Here is a 15,596-nt window from a genome sequence, read left to right on the forward strand (position 1 = left end):
AAATGCGATAATTACTGATTTGTTTTTGTCCTACAGCTACCAGTGATCTCCATCGATGGCTGGGCACCCATTGTCAGTGCTGAGAACCAGACGCCTCTGGGCGAGCTCAAGGTGCTCCTGGCCATTGGAAGTGAGTCGCAGATTGCTCAATTGAAGCAGCTGCGTGGCTTCGACCCTGACAACAACCAAGTACCGGCTCCAAGCCGGACCACAGACTTACTCGACATGCTTCAAAATGCCATCGCAGCTCCGACGCCGAGTATCGCAGCTCCAGTAATGCCGCCCCCACCGGCTCCTCCAGCGCCCAGTACCTTTAGCTTTCAGTTGCGCATCGTGGGAGCTGCTGGACTGCCCCTGAATCCCGGCTATGGGAAATCGAAGAAGCAAGTCAAACGTCAGTCGGCAGCCAAGCGCTTCCCGCCCAACGAACCTCCCAACACGTATGTGACCTTCCAGGCCATCAGTTGCAATAGTCAGACGTACAAGTCGCACGAAGGATTGGTGTACGCCACACCCATTGTACCCAAATCGACGAAGCCCCAGTGGCTCAGCAAGTTCCGGGTGGACGTGAGCCGCGATTATCGCAGCAATGTAAGATTTAAAATGACCTTTTCTAAGAGATCACCTAAATACATTCCATTTTTCCTTTGCAGCCCCAGAAGCTTTTCATTCTGAAGCTTTGGAAAAAGGCGGTTGTTAGCCCAAGTGGCATCACAGAGCCTTCGCCCCATGAAGATGCCATAATAGGATTCGCTGCACTTAATCTCAATCAGAAACAAGCGGGCGGAGGCTTTCCCAGCGGATGGCATAACATAGTAGACTTCAATGGACGTGTGACTGGGGGAATCGAGGCGCACGTGGAGCCCATTTCGCCCAGTGTAGATAACGTGATCGATCAGTTCGAGAAGTCCATGGAATTGGGTCACTTGCAGTTGGGCCAGGCCATCAAGCGCAAATACACCGAGCTGGAGGAGATCTCGCAGAGATTGCGATCTCGGCTGGTGGATGTGACGGGGGAAACGCTAAAGTTCACGGAATTCGATGTTGACTCCGCATTGGACAGTTGGCAACAGGAGGGAGATGACGATGATTTGGCGGAGGACTTTGAACGCTCCCTGCGCACTCCCACGCCGCCGGGCTCGCCAACGCCCTCCACCAGCTCCGCCGCACAAAATCTCAGAAACTCTAACGGCCAGGAATAGCCCAGGGCCAAAAGTCAGTTAAGCATGTTTTTTCCTCTCTCCGCATCTCGATGTCGTCTCTGATATTGGCTCAAATGGTAGCTATAGTTAACCATCTAGATGTAGGCTATATATATATAATATGCGCGGATCTTAAACTGATCTGATATTATGCTGTACTTAAATTGGCATCCCAGTTTTGCCTCGATTCACCGTCTTATGGCTGTCTATATAGCATAAAATCAAAGCTAGCAACGATCACCCAGCGATCGTTTTATTGAGTTACAATTGAATCGATTGAATATTGTTTTAAGTCACGAGGATTTCCCCCAGCAACCACACGGAATATGTATTAGTTTCGGAACTGTGTTAATCACCTAAGTATTTAGACACTATTACCTAATAAAACTTTAAATAAAATTACAATTGCTAAAGCAACTCAAAACCAGTTATTTTCTGCATTTATGAAGGGCGGCAGCTTGGTTCCAATTGTCATTGCATTCGCTTAGCAATTGATAACAAGTCTAAATGATCAACGAGCAAGATCTATTAGCACATTTTGATGAAATTATCGCTTATTCTGACTCATTGCTGACAAGCTCAAATAAATATTAATGGCGAAACGCAAAAACCTGTTGACAAATAAAGGTTTTTTGCTTCATAGTTTGAACCCTCACTTATTTGAAAAAGTTTGATAATGCAAGCTAATACACATCTAGCGATTAGTTGGGTTTAAAACAACAGACTAAAGAGCAGACATGTATTTTACACAAAAGGATTTTCGAAATACCTTGCAGCACTTCCCTGAAAATCCCTTTCCATCTCTTTGTACATAGTAATCCAGTCCAGTCCAGTAATCCGTCTTTCCAAGATTATAAAATTCTCAACACTTTCTAATCCACCTTTTGCAATCCCGTTAAATCCACCAAAGAAAAATGTTTGCAGATTTTTTTTTAAATAGATATTGAAAAATATTTTAATATAAAAAATCATTACAACTATTCTGTTTTCTTTTTTTTTTGTGGGGGATAACCCCTCCCTCACATTAAAGATATAATCTTATGTGTGCCATATTGTTTTTTTCTCCTTTTGTATCGTTTTTTTATATGCTTATTAAATCAAAACATTTGACGATTGTTCAACAAAAAGTACGATCAGGATACAATACGTTTCAACTACAATATGTCTACAAATGTTTATGGATGTTCTATATGAAGTATGATGATGAAATTGAAAATCTTAACACGAAGTTCGGCGTACATTTGTATTGGATATAATGCACGGCTGGGTGCTAAGACATACGGCTAAGCAATATATATGGAGCATCTATAAATGCTTTTCTGTATCATTAGATTTGCTGCCTTGATATATTGTTAAATATATAAAATATGAAAACGTTTAGTTTCAACCCTCGCCCAAAGGCCTGTTTTAGTTTGCTTAGTAATTAGAAATTACATTTTTATATAGGTATGTACTGAATGAGAAGGTGTCGAAAATGTGGACTTCCGATAAAAATACAAATGAGTTGGAATACGGTTGGCTGTATAGATGTGTATACTTCGATTTCTTATATGGAACGCATCGTGTTCTGTTTTCGATTGATGTGCATATTGATAGATTGAAAACGATTATATATATTCTCTCTTCCTCCTTTTTGTTTATGGCATCTTTCAGTCAATGACCACACGGGTAAGGAGTATGCCACGCTTGCTCAACCATAGTCTATAAATAAATACCATTGCATTAGATGTGAATCTGGAGAAGATTGCAAGAGACACTTACCCGAAGCCAGCTCCCAGCAGCAGGGACAGGACGTTGGTCACCAGTAGCGAGTACAGAATTTCGCGGGAGAACAAAGAGTTGGAACCCAGTCGCTTCAAGCGTATGGAGTAGCCTGTGTTAGTCTTCTTTTTCTCGCCCTCGTCGCCGGCATCCTCGCTGACAGTCTCGAAGTTCCAGCTTCTATAAATAATAATTCAATGAATAACTATATTTGTGGGAAAATGCCGCAATGCTTCAAACTTAGTTCTAGTTTCTAGAAACCTAGCTAAAAACTTAGCCAAATAACTACATATATTAATATCTTTCATACCTGGGTGGCTGCTCCTCGGCATTGCGATTCCAGTTCTTCAGCCAATCTCCATTGTCTGCATTCTGTTTGTCTCCGCCCTGGCAAAAGCAAAACACAGAGACTGGCATTGTTAGCAAGATCACCTCGGTTCCGCCTCGATTCTCATCTCTTACCTTGGTCCAGTAGTTGATGTACACGTTTCTGAGCTCATCGTCCGGACAGAGCTCCGACTGGGGACTGTTCGGTGGACTCTTGGGGCTATCACGGGGCGTATCACGACGGGAGCTGGCCAAGGAGACGACACGGCTCGACTGGTTCGATTCGCGCTGGGCCTCGCGCAGAAGTCTCAGGTACTCCTCGCCATTGTTGAATGGCAACGGAGTGATTCTGTCGGGGCTCTTGATGCCAGCCATCGCAGCTGTTGTGCTGAGTTCGATCCAAGATTCTGAAAAAGAAGATCATTAGCATGCTAGACTGGCGGGCAAAGTGGGTGAAAGCTAAAGCCGAATGGGGTGAAATTGAATATTTAGTTGGTTGCATTTGGAGGTGGTTAAATATATCACATGCTCGAGGGTCGAAACCTTTTGAGACGTGTTGAATAAACATGAGAAGTCCGAATTCGTTGAATCTTAAATCACAGGCGTCCGTTTGGGCTTAATAGAGTTTGCCATCTTTATAGAAAAAGGTTCTGGGGGCATAATTTACCAAAATGTAATCAACAAATTTTAAATAGACCGCTTACAAATTTCAATACTATTTAACTGTTATTTATAAACTGCTAAACGTCTTTTTAAAGTAATCACTTGTCTAAAATTACACTTGTTGACGAAATAAAGTAGTTTCACTTGTTAACTTAGCAAGACGTGCAGTTTGAGAGCCACTGTGCGGCGGCAACGGCTCTAAAACTGTGCCATCGTCACCCTTTCAGCGTTTGTTTTCGTTTTTGTTTACACGTAAAAACATTTTAACCATACAAACGTTCCGTTCGTTAGCCGATCTATAATGTATGTATTTGTATATATCTGTTCGAGTGCTCGTGCCCCATTGATAAGGCTAAAAACCCCAGCACTCGCACAATTTCCGTTTCTTTTCGGCATATTGTGTATATAAAGCAGCACACATGTTTTGTTTATAGTCTATACAGTCGATGCTTATCAATGCGCTGCGGAGAAAATTTCATTTTCAAAAAAAATCGAGAAAAAAGACAAACTGGCAATGCAATATGGACACGAGAAGCGTGCAAGTTACTTGATGACAGCGGTGCTCGATCGGATGATAAGGAGTACAGTGGAGCGTGCCTAAAAACTACATAATAATAAAACCAAATGATAAGAGCTATCCCAACGCCTTATCTACCACCTATTAATCACTTTCTAATGAAGGAAATTTTAATTCTTTTTATAATTTTGTAATATCACATAAATTTAAATTCTTTCTGGGATTGCTTGCTCTCTAGTTATCACTGTACAATCATCTAATTTAGACACTTTCGCGATGGAATCAGTTACAGAGTAGTTCAAATCACTCACGTGGCAGACCAATCATGCTGACAATTGAATACTAAATGCAGCGTCTAGACGAAAAGGATGATGCATTTATGATGGAAATGTTGCGAAAATGGAAAATGCTAAATGGAAATGCCCGCGGGTCAGGTAGATGCAGAAGTTTTGCACAGGTAAACAATATTTTGAGCGTTATAGGGAATCCGGGTTACAGGTACGAAAATGGAAACAAAAACAAAAGCAAAAGCGCACAGAAGGGTGGCGAAAACAAAAACAATGGCTTTGTGACTCACGGCACGTAGGCCTCTCTCCCTCTCTTTCGAACCAAGCACCCTCTGTCACTCTCTAACACTCACTCCCCCTCTCGCTCTCTTTCTGCCCTACCCTCTTCGGGCTTTGTCGGGTGTGCATCTTCATGCGCAGCTGTCCAAAAGACCCTGAGTTGGGCCCATTGAACCGCCTTTATTATTGGACGGATGACTCCGCGGTATCATGATACGATTTCTTACGTAGTATATGGCACAGTGCACAAAGAAAAAATGTTTCTCTAAGTTTGGTCATTCATTTCGCACGTGTTTTAAGGTCAAGAAACAGATCAAGCCGGCGTATTACTAACACACTTATTTCATATACATACATAGCTTTAAAAGATTAATATCAGATTCATTCTAACGTATAGAAATACATATAAAAAATTTGTATATATGCTAACTATCATTGATAAAGAAATTCGTCATCCAAACTGTGTTAACCCTTTCAAAAGTGATGTATTTCATAACATATGGTTCGATTTGGGCTCAAACTGATTAGATTAATACTGTTTCGATGGTAGTATATTGAAAAAGAAATTTTTCGTTGAACCGGCATTACTTTTGTGAGTGACTTTGCAGAATTGTGGTATAATTTCTTTGGTAGTCAACAACCTTTTGGACGAACAAACAAAGTGCTTTCAAGCAGTCAACCAAAAAGATTATACTTTTTGTCAAAAAAATAAAGATAATCTCTCAATATTTCGTGCAATTGCGATCTAAATTTATATTAAATTATATTAAATTTATATATTAAAATTAAGAGATTTTAAACAACACATTGAATTACGTTGATGAGTATAAATTTATATAACCTAGTTTTTCCGCGAGTGTAAACGTGGATGTTGATAAAGTGGGCAGCCGAAATACAAGTGAAGCGAATATGCCAAAGACGCAATTTCTGGAAACGACCGATAGGGAAATGCCCTCCCACAAAATGTATTTATTTACGAATTATTTTAGCAAGCCAGACGGAAGAAGAAGAGCGGGTCGGAGAAAGGGAGAGCGCAAAAAGTAAACCACAACTGACGTCAAGCGGGCCAAGTGCAAAGTAAAGGAACAAGACATGACATGAATGAAAGAGAAGGAGCGGGGAGTGACGTTGAGAGAGGGAGAAAGAGTGCGTTGGCAGCTTCTTTGTCTTTGTTTTCATTCGGAGTTAACGCGGATTCTTTGTTGTCTCTCTCTCTTTCTCGCCCCCTCTGCAGAGACAGAACAAGTGCAAAATAAACAAATAAAAACAGAACGAAATCAAAAAGCAGACAAAGCAAAGCCTTGAAAAAATATGGGATGCGGATATCAAGAAATTACAAATAACTCCATAAATACATACACATGTCATAGATACTCTCGCAACAACAATGCGGCATAACGGGTTACCGTGTTATTGTTATGATTGCAAAAAGGGGAGACGCAAAAAAACACGAATGAAAGAGCAAAGCAGACGAAAACAAACAACTTACCGCCCAGCAAATCTTCGCTCGATTTTGGTGTCGTAGACATTTTGTTTTTGTTTATCGGTATGTGTGTTCAACACGTCAACACCAAAGATAACTTGGCTTTATTGCTTATTATTAACTCGCTTTAAAGTTAAACTATGTCTATTATTATGTCGTGAGTTTGACCAAGTTTTTTTGGCCCTTCCGTATGTCTGCCTGTGTTTGTGTATTCGCTTTTGCTGTTTATGTATGCGTAGGAAAATGCGTTTTACTTTTCGTTTGGCGCTGTTTCTCCGCCGCTGCACTCGATTTGACTATAACTATTGGTTTTGGACTGAAGCCAACTGCTGGAGCTCCGAAATATTGCAACTTTGTTTAATGCTTCTCCCGAAGCGACTGGCTAGTAACTAAAATTAAACACGATTCGTTCCTACGCACAAGCTTAATGCGTAGTTTAAATCTTTTGTTGCTGTACAGTGTGACCAGATGGAGAAACGGTAGCAATCCAGGTGCGTGTCAACGTTTTTCTACATCTGGCATCCCTTGAATCGTGTAAATTTATGGGTGGTTATTTTTGAAATTATAAAACTGGGTTTCCGTTGAGCTTTAAAATCTAGGCATATCTAGTCAGAATATGAAATGAATATATACAATATTTATTTTATTCTCATCTCGTTTTCAAAAACAAATCAAATGTTTCCAAATCACTTTTAGCCACATTCCGGACGAAGTAAAAATTATTGCCTTCAACTATAGTCTTTGGTGATATATACAGATCTTTTTGCGGATCATATTGAGCTCTTCCAAGCAATTTCAGGAACTCATGACGTTCCCGCAGTCGAAATTCGCGGGAGGCCAAAAGTTCCGGGCACTGGACAATCTGGGCATGTGGAAGGCCCATATCCTGGTGAATGTAACTAAATCGCTCGACAAGATCATCCGGAGCTGCAAGGATAAGTTGTTTAATTACAAATGTCCTTAAGCTTGAATGTAGATAGACTTACGAATCATCAATAAGCGGGGCTTTCGTACTACCAGGGCACTTAGATCCTTGGCATTGAATCCCATTTCCTCCTTAAGGGTGAATACAGACTTGCGCAGGTGCTCCATATTGTAGGTAATGGCATTGGGTTCTCTGGTGGCCAAAAGTCGGAGATCATGGCCACTCAATTTGAACTCCTTTTGGAAGTAACCCAACCGACGATCCACTCGCCTGGTGGAGAACATCAGCCAATAAGGATTCTGGGTGAGAATTCTTTGCCTGGCTTCGTCCGAGAATCTCTTGCTTTTCAGATACTCCACTCTGGTCTGCAGATCGTCTAAGTCCTCCTTGAACAGCAGCGGGTTCTTGGTGAACATCCTGCCGAAGTCATCGGGTGATACGCCCTGATCCACCAGGAAGGTTATGTAGGGCTTCACATTCTTCTCGAAATCCAGCTTCAGCACAAAGTCTCCCAATCCCTTTCGCCGTTCAATACTGTGCAGATCCACTCCCAAGCTGATAAATTGCTGCAGGGTACTCGAGTTGTTCACATAGGCCGCCAAATTGAAGGAGGGCACATGGGCCTCACGGTTTCGGAAGTCCAGAGCCACTTCTTGGGAGCCTTCACTTTCCGCAGGCTCTGTCTTCTTGTCATTTTGTTTGTGGGTTATACCCGTTGATGTTAACATCTCTACCTCATGGTGGGCACTTTGTTGTCCTCGTAGATTCCGTATTTGTGAAGTAATTGCTGCGTTTTTAGCCGCGTTTTGTGAATTCCTTAAAATGTTACGTATTGCTGAACAAAACATGCTGGAGGAGTTGCCAGACTGCGCCAGCAGTGGGTTGTCAATGTTTCTAAATATGGCATGCTAGCTAGCTAAAATAGCTAAATAGCTAAAATTATATTTTGAATCTCTGCTGATATAATAACATATTTCTTTTTATTTTTGGCTACAAAGGCTTAATGGATATTCTTGAATAAAAATGCACTACTTATATCTGGATTCTTTAGTTTTTTTGTTAAGATAAATATATAATTGCAGATTCTTGGTATATTTTTTAATCCGACAGTATATGTTAACGGCTACAACCACGGTCACACTAGGTCTGATCTTGGATTTATTTTGGTGTGAAAATTCCGGAGCATAAAAACAGAAGAGAACCCCAAAACCCCTAGGAGAGCCGGGAATTCCAAGACAGCCACCTGTTGAACATTAGTCAATCGCCGCATAATGGACAAGTTGCGCCGCGTTCTGAGTGGAGATGAGCCGACTCCGGAGGAGGAGAGCAGTATCATTACACAGGTGAAGAAGTTTTCTAGTGCGACTGATCTCACTAAGCACCTTAACTAATTCCGGCTGGAGGAATTATGATTATGATGTGGCTTAGGAGCTAGCCGCTGGCAACGCCCCCCTCGATCACATGGCTTCCCAAGCCGTGTGACTCAACGCTTATCAGGGCATTTAGTTAATATCAATCAATTACATACGCAGATCAACGACATGTCCACTTTGAGCTGGTCCACTCGGATCAGGGGATTCATCATCTGCTTCGCCTTGGGCATCTTACTTTCCATACTCGGCTCGGTCGCCCTATTTCTGCACAGAGGCATTGTGGTCTTTGCGGTCTTCTACACCCTAGGAAACGTCATCTCGATGGCCAGGTGAGCGCGTTGCTGGTTCCACTCGTACTTCACACAGGCCGGCTAATGGTCTCTTCTCCGGTTTCAGTACCTGCTTTCTCATGGGTCCCTTCAAGCAGATCAAGAAAATGTTCGCGGAAACCCGGCTGATCGCCACCATCATCGTGCTCGTCATGATGGTCCTGACGTTCATCGCTGCTATCGTGGTAAGGCGTCCATGCTCAAATCGAAGATACCACAATTATTTAGGGTTTGGTCTTTAATTTGCTCGTTGAGTGCTTTTGAAACTTTTATAATCAAGTTACTTTCATAGCGATAGCATGACTAAATTAGCTTGCAGGTTTTGTAGAGAACGTTTCCTTTATGTTTAAACTTTAAAGTTATCCAATGAAATTGCGTGCAAAATCTTATCCATACTTCATGAACTTACATACAGTAAAGTTGAATGATAGCTTTTAGCATTTTACTTTAATATTTACAACACAGTTTCACATGCCCTAACATTTAAACTCTGAATATTGGTTTACTTTTTATTACTTGAACAAAAAAACAGCACAAGAAAATCGATGTGTGGCTTAATTTGTTATTATTTGTATTTGATTGGCTTTTTTGTGTTTGTTTTTAGTGGAAAAAGGCGGGACTCACGCTTATATTCATTATCATACAATCTCTGGCCATGTCCTGGTACTCGCTGTCGTACATCCCCTACGCCCGCGATGCGGTCAAGAAGACCATGTCGGCAATTCTGGAGGTCTAGAATCAGATGCGCTTCTGTACATAAGTCGAGAAAAGCCAGATTGGTTTGTAGCTTAAGCTAAGACAATTAAATCGCTTGTATTGTATTAACCTAGCACTAGAACATAGAATGTCCTTTATATTCTCTTATTAACAAGTAATTCCATTTTGTCTTTTTAATAAATATATATATATATATCTTTTATACATATATATATATTTACATGTTATGTATTTAATTTAATCAGTACAGTTTTCTTTAGTGTATGTACATAATTCTCTTCTCTGTTTTGGTTTTTAATTTAAAGAATGGCCCGATCCACTTTGTTTCTGCAGCTTTCAAGTTTATTTATATCAACTTCTTATTTTAGTTTCTTCTCTTTTTGCGGCGACAATTTACCTAGAAAAGTGAAATGAAAAATTGTAGATCAAAAGTAGCAGATATAAAAGTTAACAATAACTGGTTAGACTATTTTAATTTTAATATCGTAGTGCATGATGTTGGGTGCATCAATGGAATTGCTCCTTGGCGATTGTGCTTTTTTGTGGCAATGCAATCCGCGGAGAATCGGAGAAGGAGAAAGAGACAGAGAGGGGAGAAACGCAAGGAGAATTTAAATTGAGAGCAAATTGAGTTGAGAAAACAGTGTGGTTAACCATAAATTGAGCCAATAGCAAAGAAAGTCAGTGAGCGCAAAAAAGAAAGTTAGTCGTAAGGCAGGCAACATTAAAGGGACTGAAGTGTAGGCAAATGCCAGTTGTATTTCTTAAACAATTCAATAGTTAACCTCGTTTCCGAGTTATACAAATTATCCATCTTATACATGAACAGACATTTTGAACAACCCAACACAATTCAAGGAATTTGTTTATATTTTAACCTCGTGTCTCACCCCATTTAATGTTGCCTGCAGTTGTTAGATGGCTATACATACCTTTCGAGGGCGATGATGAGCTGGCAGGACTAGTTTCTTTTCTTTTTGCGGGCGACGATGAAACCTTTTTCAGCTGCCGCTGCTGAAATATTCAATTGCACAAATTAGCACATCTGCACAACTTAAGTTGAATTCCAATTAGCTCTTACCTGCCAGTAAACCGCGAGGTAGACAAATGCCACCGAGATTATTACTTGGACAGTCAGCCACAGGACAATGTTGATGGCTTGCGTGCGCTCAAACAACTCCTTGCCATTCTTGATGCACAGAATAGCTTCGGAGACCATGATGGCGCCGTAAACCCAACACTGGGTGCCGACTCTCTTGCAGCGTGTGTCGGTGACATACACGTAATATTGCCTAAAATGCAGAGTATCAATTGAAATAAATAATATAAGATAAATGGTTAAAAGAAAAACGTACCTAACCGAAGGCGCCACAAACAGACCGATGAAAATGAGACGACCTATCACAATGAAGTGATCCGGCGGCATCTCAAAGATGTGCTTCAAGAAGAATGTGTTCAGCTCGGTGACCTGCCAGAAGATCACTAGCTGAATGACGGCGGCAAATCGCATCGCCGTGGACTTGGGATCCAGCCAGCGAATGGCCGACCAGCTCTCGGGCGTAAACTGCAGCATGGCACGCTTGATTTTGCCCGTTGTGGTGGATATGTCCTTAATACTGGCCCACTTGTACTCGCGCATCTCCAGAATCTGGCAGATCTTCAGACCCATCCAAATTCCGAGACCGTTGCAGATGATCACATCCAGGATGAGTGCGTCCCACCAGCACTCGATGAAGTTGGGCAGCAGGTGCGCAAAGGTTATTTCGGTAATCTCCCACATCACGGAAATGGCCCACAGAATGCCCATGTGACGGATCAGGATGGCCTTAAAGGCCCAGCCCAAGAAGTGCCCCCAGGCAAAGACGTCCAAGTGGCCTTTAACGCGATCCCAACTGATGTCCGAACAATTGACGCCATACTCCTGGAAATTATGAAATCGTTGGTTACATATTGGACAGTTCAAAGTGACGAAGAAGCACTTACCTTTTCCATATCGATGTGGAAGTTCTTCAACTTTGGATCGATCCAGTAGAATATGCTCCTGATGGTCGGGTAGTTTTGGAACATCAGGAATTGTAGCGTCAGCAGGTACAGCACAGAGCATCCGAATAATATCCGCCAGACGGCGGGATGGGGTCGTGTGAAGGGTCCATTGGGAAATGCAATCACCGAGACGATCAGAAAGAAGAACACAATGCAGAGGAGGCCGGCCCAGAGATTCTCATCCACGTTCGCCTCGTTTCTGTAACGAAAGCGCATTGCTAAGTGGATGATCTTGGCTTCCATTAGCGCTACTATTTCAGTCATAGTATTCCTTATCAGCATAGCACGTTTTTCGATGGGGTTTGGGGGTCAATGGCACGATTAAGTGAACGTCGAGTACATTACGTATGTATCTTAGGCGATTCTACTTTTATATACTGTTCGCTAGTCTAGCGCATATATATTTTATTTTTTGTTGTTGGCTTTTTATACCTTCGGCTGTCTGAGTTGACACTTTTGGCAGAGTATTTGTGATATTTTTAAGTGCTTAACCCTGTACAACAACTGATGGGTGAACTAAGAAGGCACATGGTGCAGATTTTTGATTAAAAAATATGATTTCATCGAAAGTTTTTTGAAGATAAGGGACTTAACAGGACATAGGTGAATAACTAGTGAAATCCAATCATTTTTGATGAACTGTCAATTAATATTATACAAAATGATGTAATTCAAGTATTTAAAATGAATATGAATAACAAAATGTGTTCGCCAATGAAACCTTTTGTAGAATAATAATAATAATTGGTTCTATCTCGCTAACAGCCAATGCAAATAAACTATTGTTACCAAGGGGATTTACTACAGACCAGTTATGTAATACTGATAAGGGTTACTATACTATAGTTCTAAACGTACCTCTCATAGGAAGTAATCAGTACTGACAGAAATGGATTTACAAACTCTTTCTTATCTAAAGATTCAGTTTGTTCAAGGAAAGTCCAATATAATATAATATAATTTTAACTACAAACTCACAATTAACAGATCTTTGATGAAGCTAACGAGGGCAGAAAACCCGCATAAACACCCAATGGGTTAACAATCAATCTCAGCTGACAAAGGCAAAGTTCTAAGATCGAAATGAATACAAGCGAACCGATGGCGAGTTTTCAATGAAGTTGCGTAGCATCCAGGATCGAATAACCTTCATTGGTGTATTACCAGAAATCCTTTGCATACTAACTAAGCCTTTCTTTGCCAGAGATCACAATGGGTTTCCCTGCGGGCTCATGGGCTCCTCTACTCACCTGACGAACGCAAAGTACATGACGGCCAGCACCGAAACAGCCAGCAGGGTGATGGTGTGTGGCTTGTAGAAGAAGTCCAGCGATATGTCGTCCACGGGACGCTCGTTGACGATCACGAAGGTCTGGGCGATCTCGTCCTTGCGCTTTCTGCGTGCGCCCGCACTGCTGCCACTGCCATCGCTGCCATCCCGTCGCTTGGTGGGCGTGGCCGGGGCACTGGCCGCGCCCGACTTGTAGGCGGGATGATCCCGCTCAGCATCGCCGGCGGAGGAGGAGGTGGTGGCCAGTAGCGCGTCGCCCGACGAGGACGGTGTGCCACGTGAATTAGTTCGCTTCTTCATCGCCCAACTACAAATTCGATTATCAAATGTAGGCGGGTGGCGTGATGTGGTTGTTGTTAGGTGGTTGGTGGCTCGGAATCGGATTCGGAATCGGTTTGGTGGCTAAGTACATGCGGGGACTGAAGGTTGCGCAACATTCGATTCGATTCCACCAAGGCTTCCCACTAGGCGTTCTTCGCAGCGGTTTCTATGGCGCCCGGTTCGGGTGTCCTCGATGGCTATGGCGTGGGCACGGCTCCTGGATCCTCGACTCTCGTTCGATCGGCGCACGTTTATTTTATCATTCGCCAGCTACCGTCCGTTGTTGTCAATTAACATGCTGCGCGCGACTTGGACCAATAAAAATCGACACTTGCCGGCGGTGGCGTTGCCGGAAGGTTGAAATGTGTGACTTGATAACAGGGGCGTTGCCAGACGAAGTGCGGAACGTTGGGGGGCTTCAACAATCTTATGATGCAAAATATTTTGTATTATTTCTGATCGAATTCGAAAAGCAATGATCACGACCTACTTTAAGACAAGATATTTAATTATATTGTCAATATTTTAGAGTTATATAGCGTTGCTATATCCTAGGGAACTTAATTCATTTGTTATTTAACTGATCTTTTCTATATAATAACTATATATAACTCATTTATAGGATTCCCGAGGAATTCAATTATATTGGTTTACAAACAGTTAAATAAAAATGATTATAGCTGATTTACCGCATAATATCATTCAGTTAAGATATTGCAACATATTGGAATACTGGAACACCCCTAACGCTATGACTGTAGCCCTGAACAGCTGATTGCACTTGTTGACCAAAACGCAATCCACGATTTTGCATTGGTTTCGGTATAAATTGATTTTAAATCGCTTTATAATGCTGGACAAGGTTAAAAATGTTATCGTAGTGCTATCAGGCAAGGGAGGAGTAGGGAAATCCACAGTGAGCACCCAATTATCGCTGGCACTGCGCAAAAACGGATTTAAGGTAAGTCAAACCATTTCACCACAGAAACATTACCCAGAAACTCATTCGTATAATCTATTAGGTTGGTCTGCTGGATATAGATCTGTGTGGACCGAGTGTGCCATATCTACTGGGCCTGGAAGGACGGGATATTTTCCAGTGCGATGAGGGATGGGTTCCTGTCTATACGGATGAATCCCAAACCTTGGCGGTGATGTCAATTGGATTTTTGTTGAAGAACCGTGAGGATCCGGTCATTTGGCGTGGTCCCAAGAAGACCATGATGATCCGGCAGTTCCTCACCGACGTCAGGTGGGATGAGCTGGATTACCTGATTATCGATACGCCACCCGGCACATCGGATGAGCACATCACCGTAATGGAGTGCCTTAAGGAGGTCGGTTGCCACGGAGCCATAATTGTGACCACTCCGCAGGAGGTGGCCCTGGACGATGTACGCAAGGAGATCACCTTCTGCAAGAAGACCGGCATCAATATCCTGGGCATCGTCGAGAATATGAGTGGGTGAGTTCTTTGAGTTTGTTAAGCCGCAGAACAGCCATAAAAATAGGATTCATTTTAATTTGTCCTCAACAAATTGGAACTCCAGTGTAAGGCACCGAAAACGATAGCCATCCATTTGCTGTTCCCTAACTGAAAAGAGTTTTACAAACTCCTGATAAGCATTTCTACTGTACTTAATGCTGACTAATTGAAAATGCAAATATACATAGATATTAATTGGACGCCTTTGCGCGTCAAGTTTACCACAGGGCGACACCTGTGGACTTTAACCAGGTGATAATTATCTCATGTTTGACTAAATTATCTTATATTTGATTTACGCAGGTTCGTGTGCCCCCATTGCACCTCGTGCACCAATATTTTCTCGTCAAACGGTGGCGTCTCACTGGCCACATACGCCCAAGTTCCACATCTAGGAACTCTGCCCATAGATCCCCGAGTGGGCGTTTTGGCGGGCACCACTACGTCCGTCTTGGACGAGCTTCCGGATTCCACGACAGCGGAGGTGCTGACGCATTTAGTTGAGAAGTTGAAAACAATGTTGGTCTCCTAAATAAATACCAACACAACCATTTTTTTATAATATAATTTGTTTCAATATTCAGTTTATGAA

The 15,596-nt window shown here is 42.1% G+C and overlaps 6 protein-coding genes across 11 annotated transcripts in view; 3 read left to right on the plus strand and 3 right to left on the minus strand.

The window, feature by feature from the left end:
- Positions 1–1,626, plus strand: part of LOC6616326 (C2 domain-containing protein 3) — a 16,341-nt gene extending 14,715 nt beyond the window's left edge. For all 4 annotated transcript variants that reach the window (XM_032719938.1, XM_032719937.1, XM_032719935.1 and 1 more), the window contains 2 exons: positions 37–591; positions 654–1,626. In XM_032719938.1, coding sequence (XP_032575829.1) covers positions 37–591; positions 654–1,202 — 1,104 coding nt within the window. In that variant the 3' untranslated portion in view covers positions 1,203–1,626. The remainder of the gene's footprint in view (positions 1–36; positions 592–653) is intronic.
- A 561-nt stretch (positions 1,627–2,187) lies between these two features.
- Positions 2,188–6,937, minus strand: LOC6616327 (BCL2/adenovirus E1B 19 kDa protein-interacting protein 3). Of its 2 annotated transcripts, none has more exons than XM_002040651.2 (5): positions 6,526–6,937; positions 3,426–3,697; positions 3,274–3,350; positions 2,964–3,143; positions 2,188–2,903 (listed from the first exon to the last, which is right to left on the minus strand). In XM_002040651.2, the coding sequence occupies exons 1-5, from the start codon at positions 6,563–6,565 to the stop codon at positions 2,852–2,854; spliced, it is 621 nt and encodes a 206-aa protein (XP_002040687.1). In that variant the 5' UTR covers positions 6,566–6,937; the 3' UTR covers positions 2,188–2,851. The 2 variants fall into 2 exon arrangements, with proteins under 2 accessions (XP_002040687.1, XP_032575834.1); XM_032719943.1 differs by lacking the exon at positions 6,526–6,937 and adding an exon at positions 4,782–4,812.
- A 199-nt stretch (positions 6,938–7,136) lies between these two features.
- On the minus strand, positions 7,137–8,326 carry LOC6616328 (transcription termination factor 3, mitochondrial). The gene is made up of 2 exons (XM_002040652.2): positions 7,506–8,326; positions 7,137–7,446 (listed from the first exon to the last, which is right to left on the minus strand). Exons 1-2 carry the CDS (start codon positions 8,290–8,292, stop codon positions 7,169–7,171), a joined length of 1,065 nt encoding a protein of 354 aa, XP_002040688.1. The 5' UTR covers positions 8,293–8,326; the 3' UTR covers positions 7,137–7,168.
- Positions 8,327–8,571: 245 nt separating this feature from the next.
- On the plus strand, positions 8,572–10,104 carry LOC6616329 (vesicle transport protein SFT2A). Its single transcript, XM_002040653.2, has 4 exons — positions 8,572–8,787; positions 8,977–9,146; positions 9,214–9,331; positions 9,751–10,104. Exons 1-4 carry the CDS (start codon positions 8,716–8,718, stop codon positions 9,880–9,882), a joined length of 492 nt encoding a protein of 163 aa, XP_002040689.1. The 5' UTR covers positions 8,572–8,715; the 3' UTR covers positions 9,883–10,104.
- Positions 10,105–10,212: 108 nt separating this feature from the next.
- LOC6616330 (phosphatidylserine synthase 1) lies at positions 10,213–13,866 on the minus strand. Of its 2 annotated transcripts, none has more exons than XM_002040654.2 (6): positions 13,157–13,864; positions 11,847–12,105; positions 11,219–11,784; positions 10,945–11,155; positions 10,796–10,877; positions 10,213–10,260 (listed from the first exon to the last, which is right to left on the minus strand). In XM_002040654.2, exons 1-6 carry the CDS (start codon positions 13,495–13,497, stop codon positions 10,223–10,225), a joined length of 1,497 nt encoding a protein of 498 aa, XP_002040690.1. In that variant the 5' UTR covers positions 13,498–13,864; the 3' UTR covers positions 10,213–10,222. The 2 variants fall into 2 exon arrangements, with proteins under 2 accessions (XP_002040690.1, XP_032574387.1); XM_032718496.1 differs by lacking the exon at positions 10,213–10,260 and adding an exon at positions 10,307–10,398 and having other exon boundaries at positions 13,157–13,866.
- A 423-nt stretch (positions 13,867–14,289) lies between these two features.
- Positions 14,290–15,566, plus strand: LOC6616331 (cytosolic Fe-S cluster assembly factor NUBP2 homolog). Its single transcript, XM_002040655.2, has 3 exons — positions 14,290–14,479; positions 14,541–14,983; positions 15,308–15,566. Exons 1-3 carry the CDS (start codon positions 14,369–14,371, stop codon positions 15,534–15,536), a joined length of 783 nt encoding a protein of 260 aa, XP_002040691.1. The 5' UTR covers positions 14,290–14,368; the 3' UTR covers positions 15,537–15,566.
- Positions 15,567–15,596: the final 30 nt, after the last annotated feature.

Source organism: Drosophila sechellia, chromosome 3L (assembly GCF_004382195.2).
Source record: "Drosophila sechellia strain sech25 chromosome 3L, ASM438219v1, whole genome shotgun sequence".
Taxonomy (NCBI): domain Eukaryota; kingdom Metazoa; phylum Arthropoda; class Insecta; order Diptera; family Drosophilidae; genus Drosophila; species Drosophila sechellia.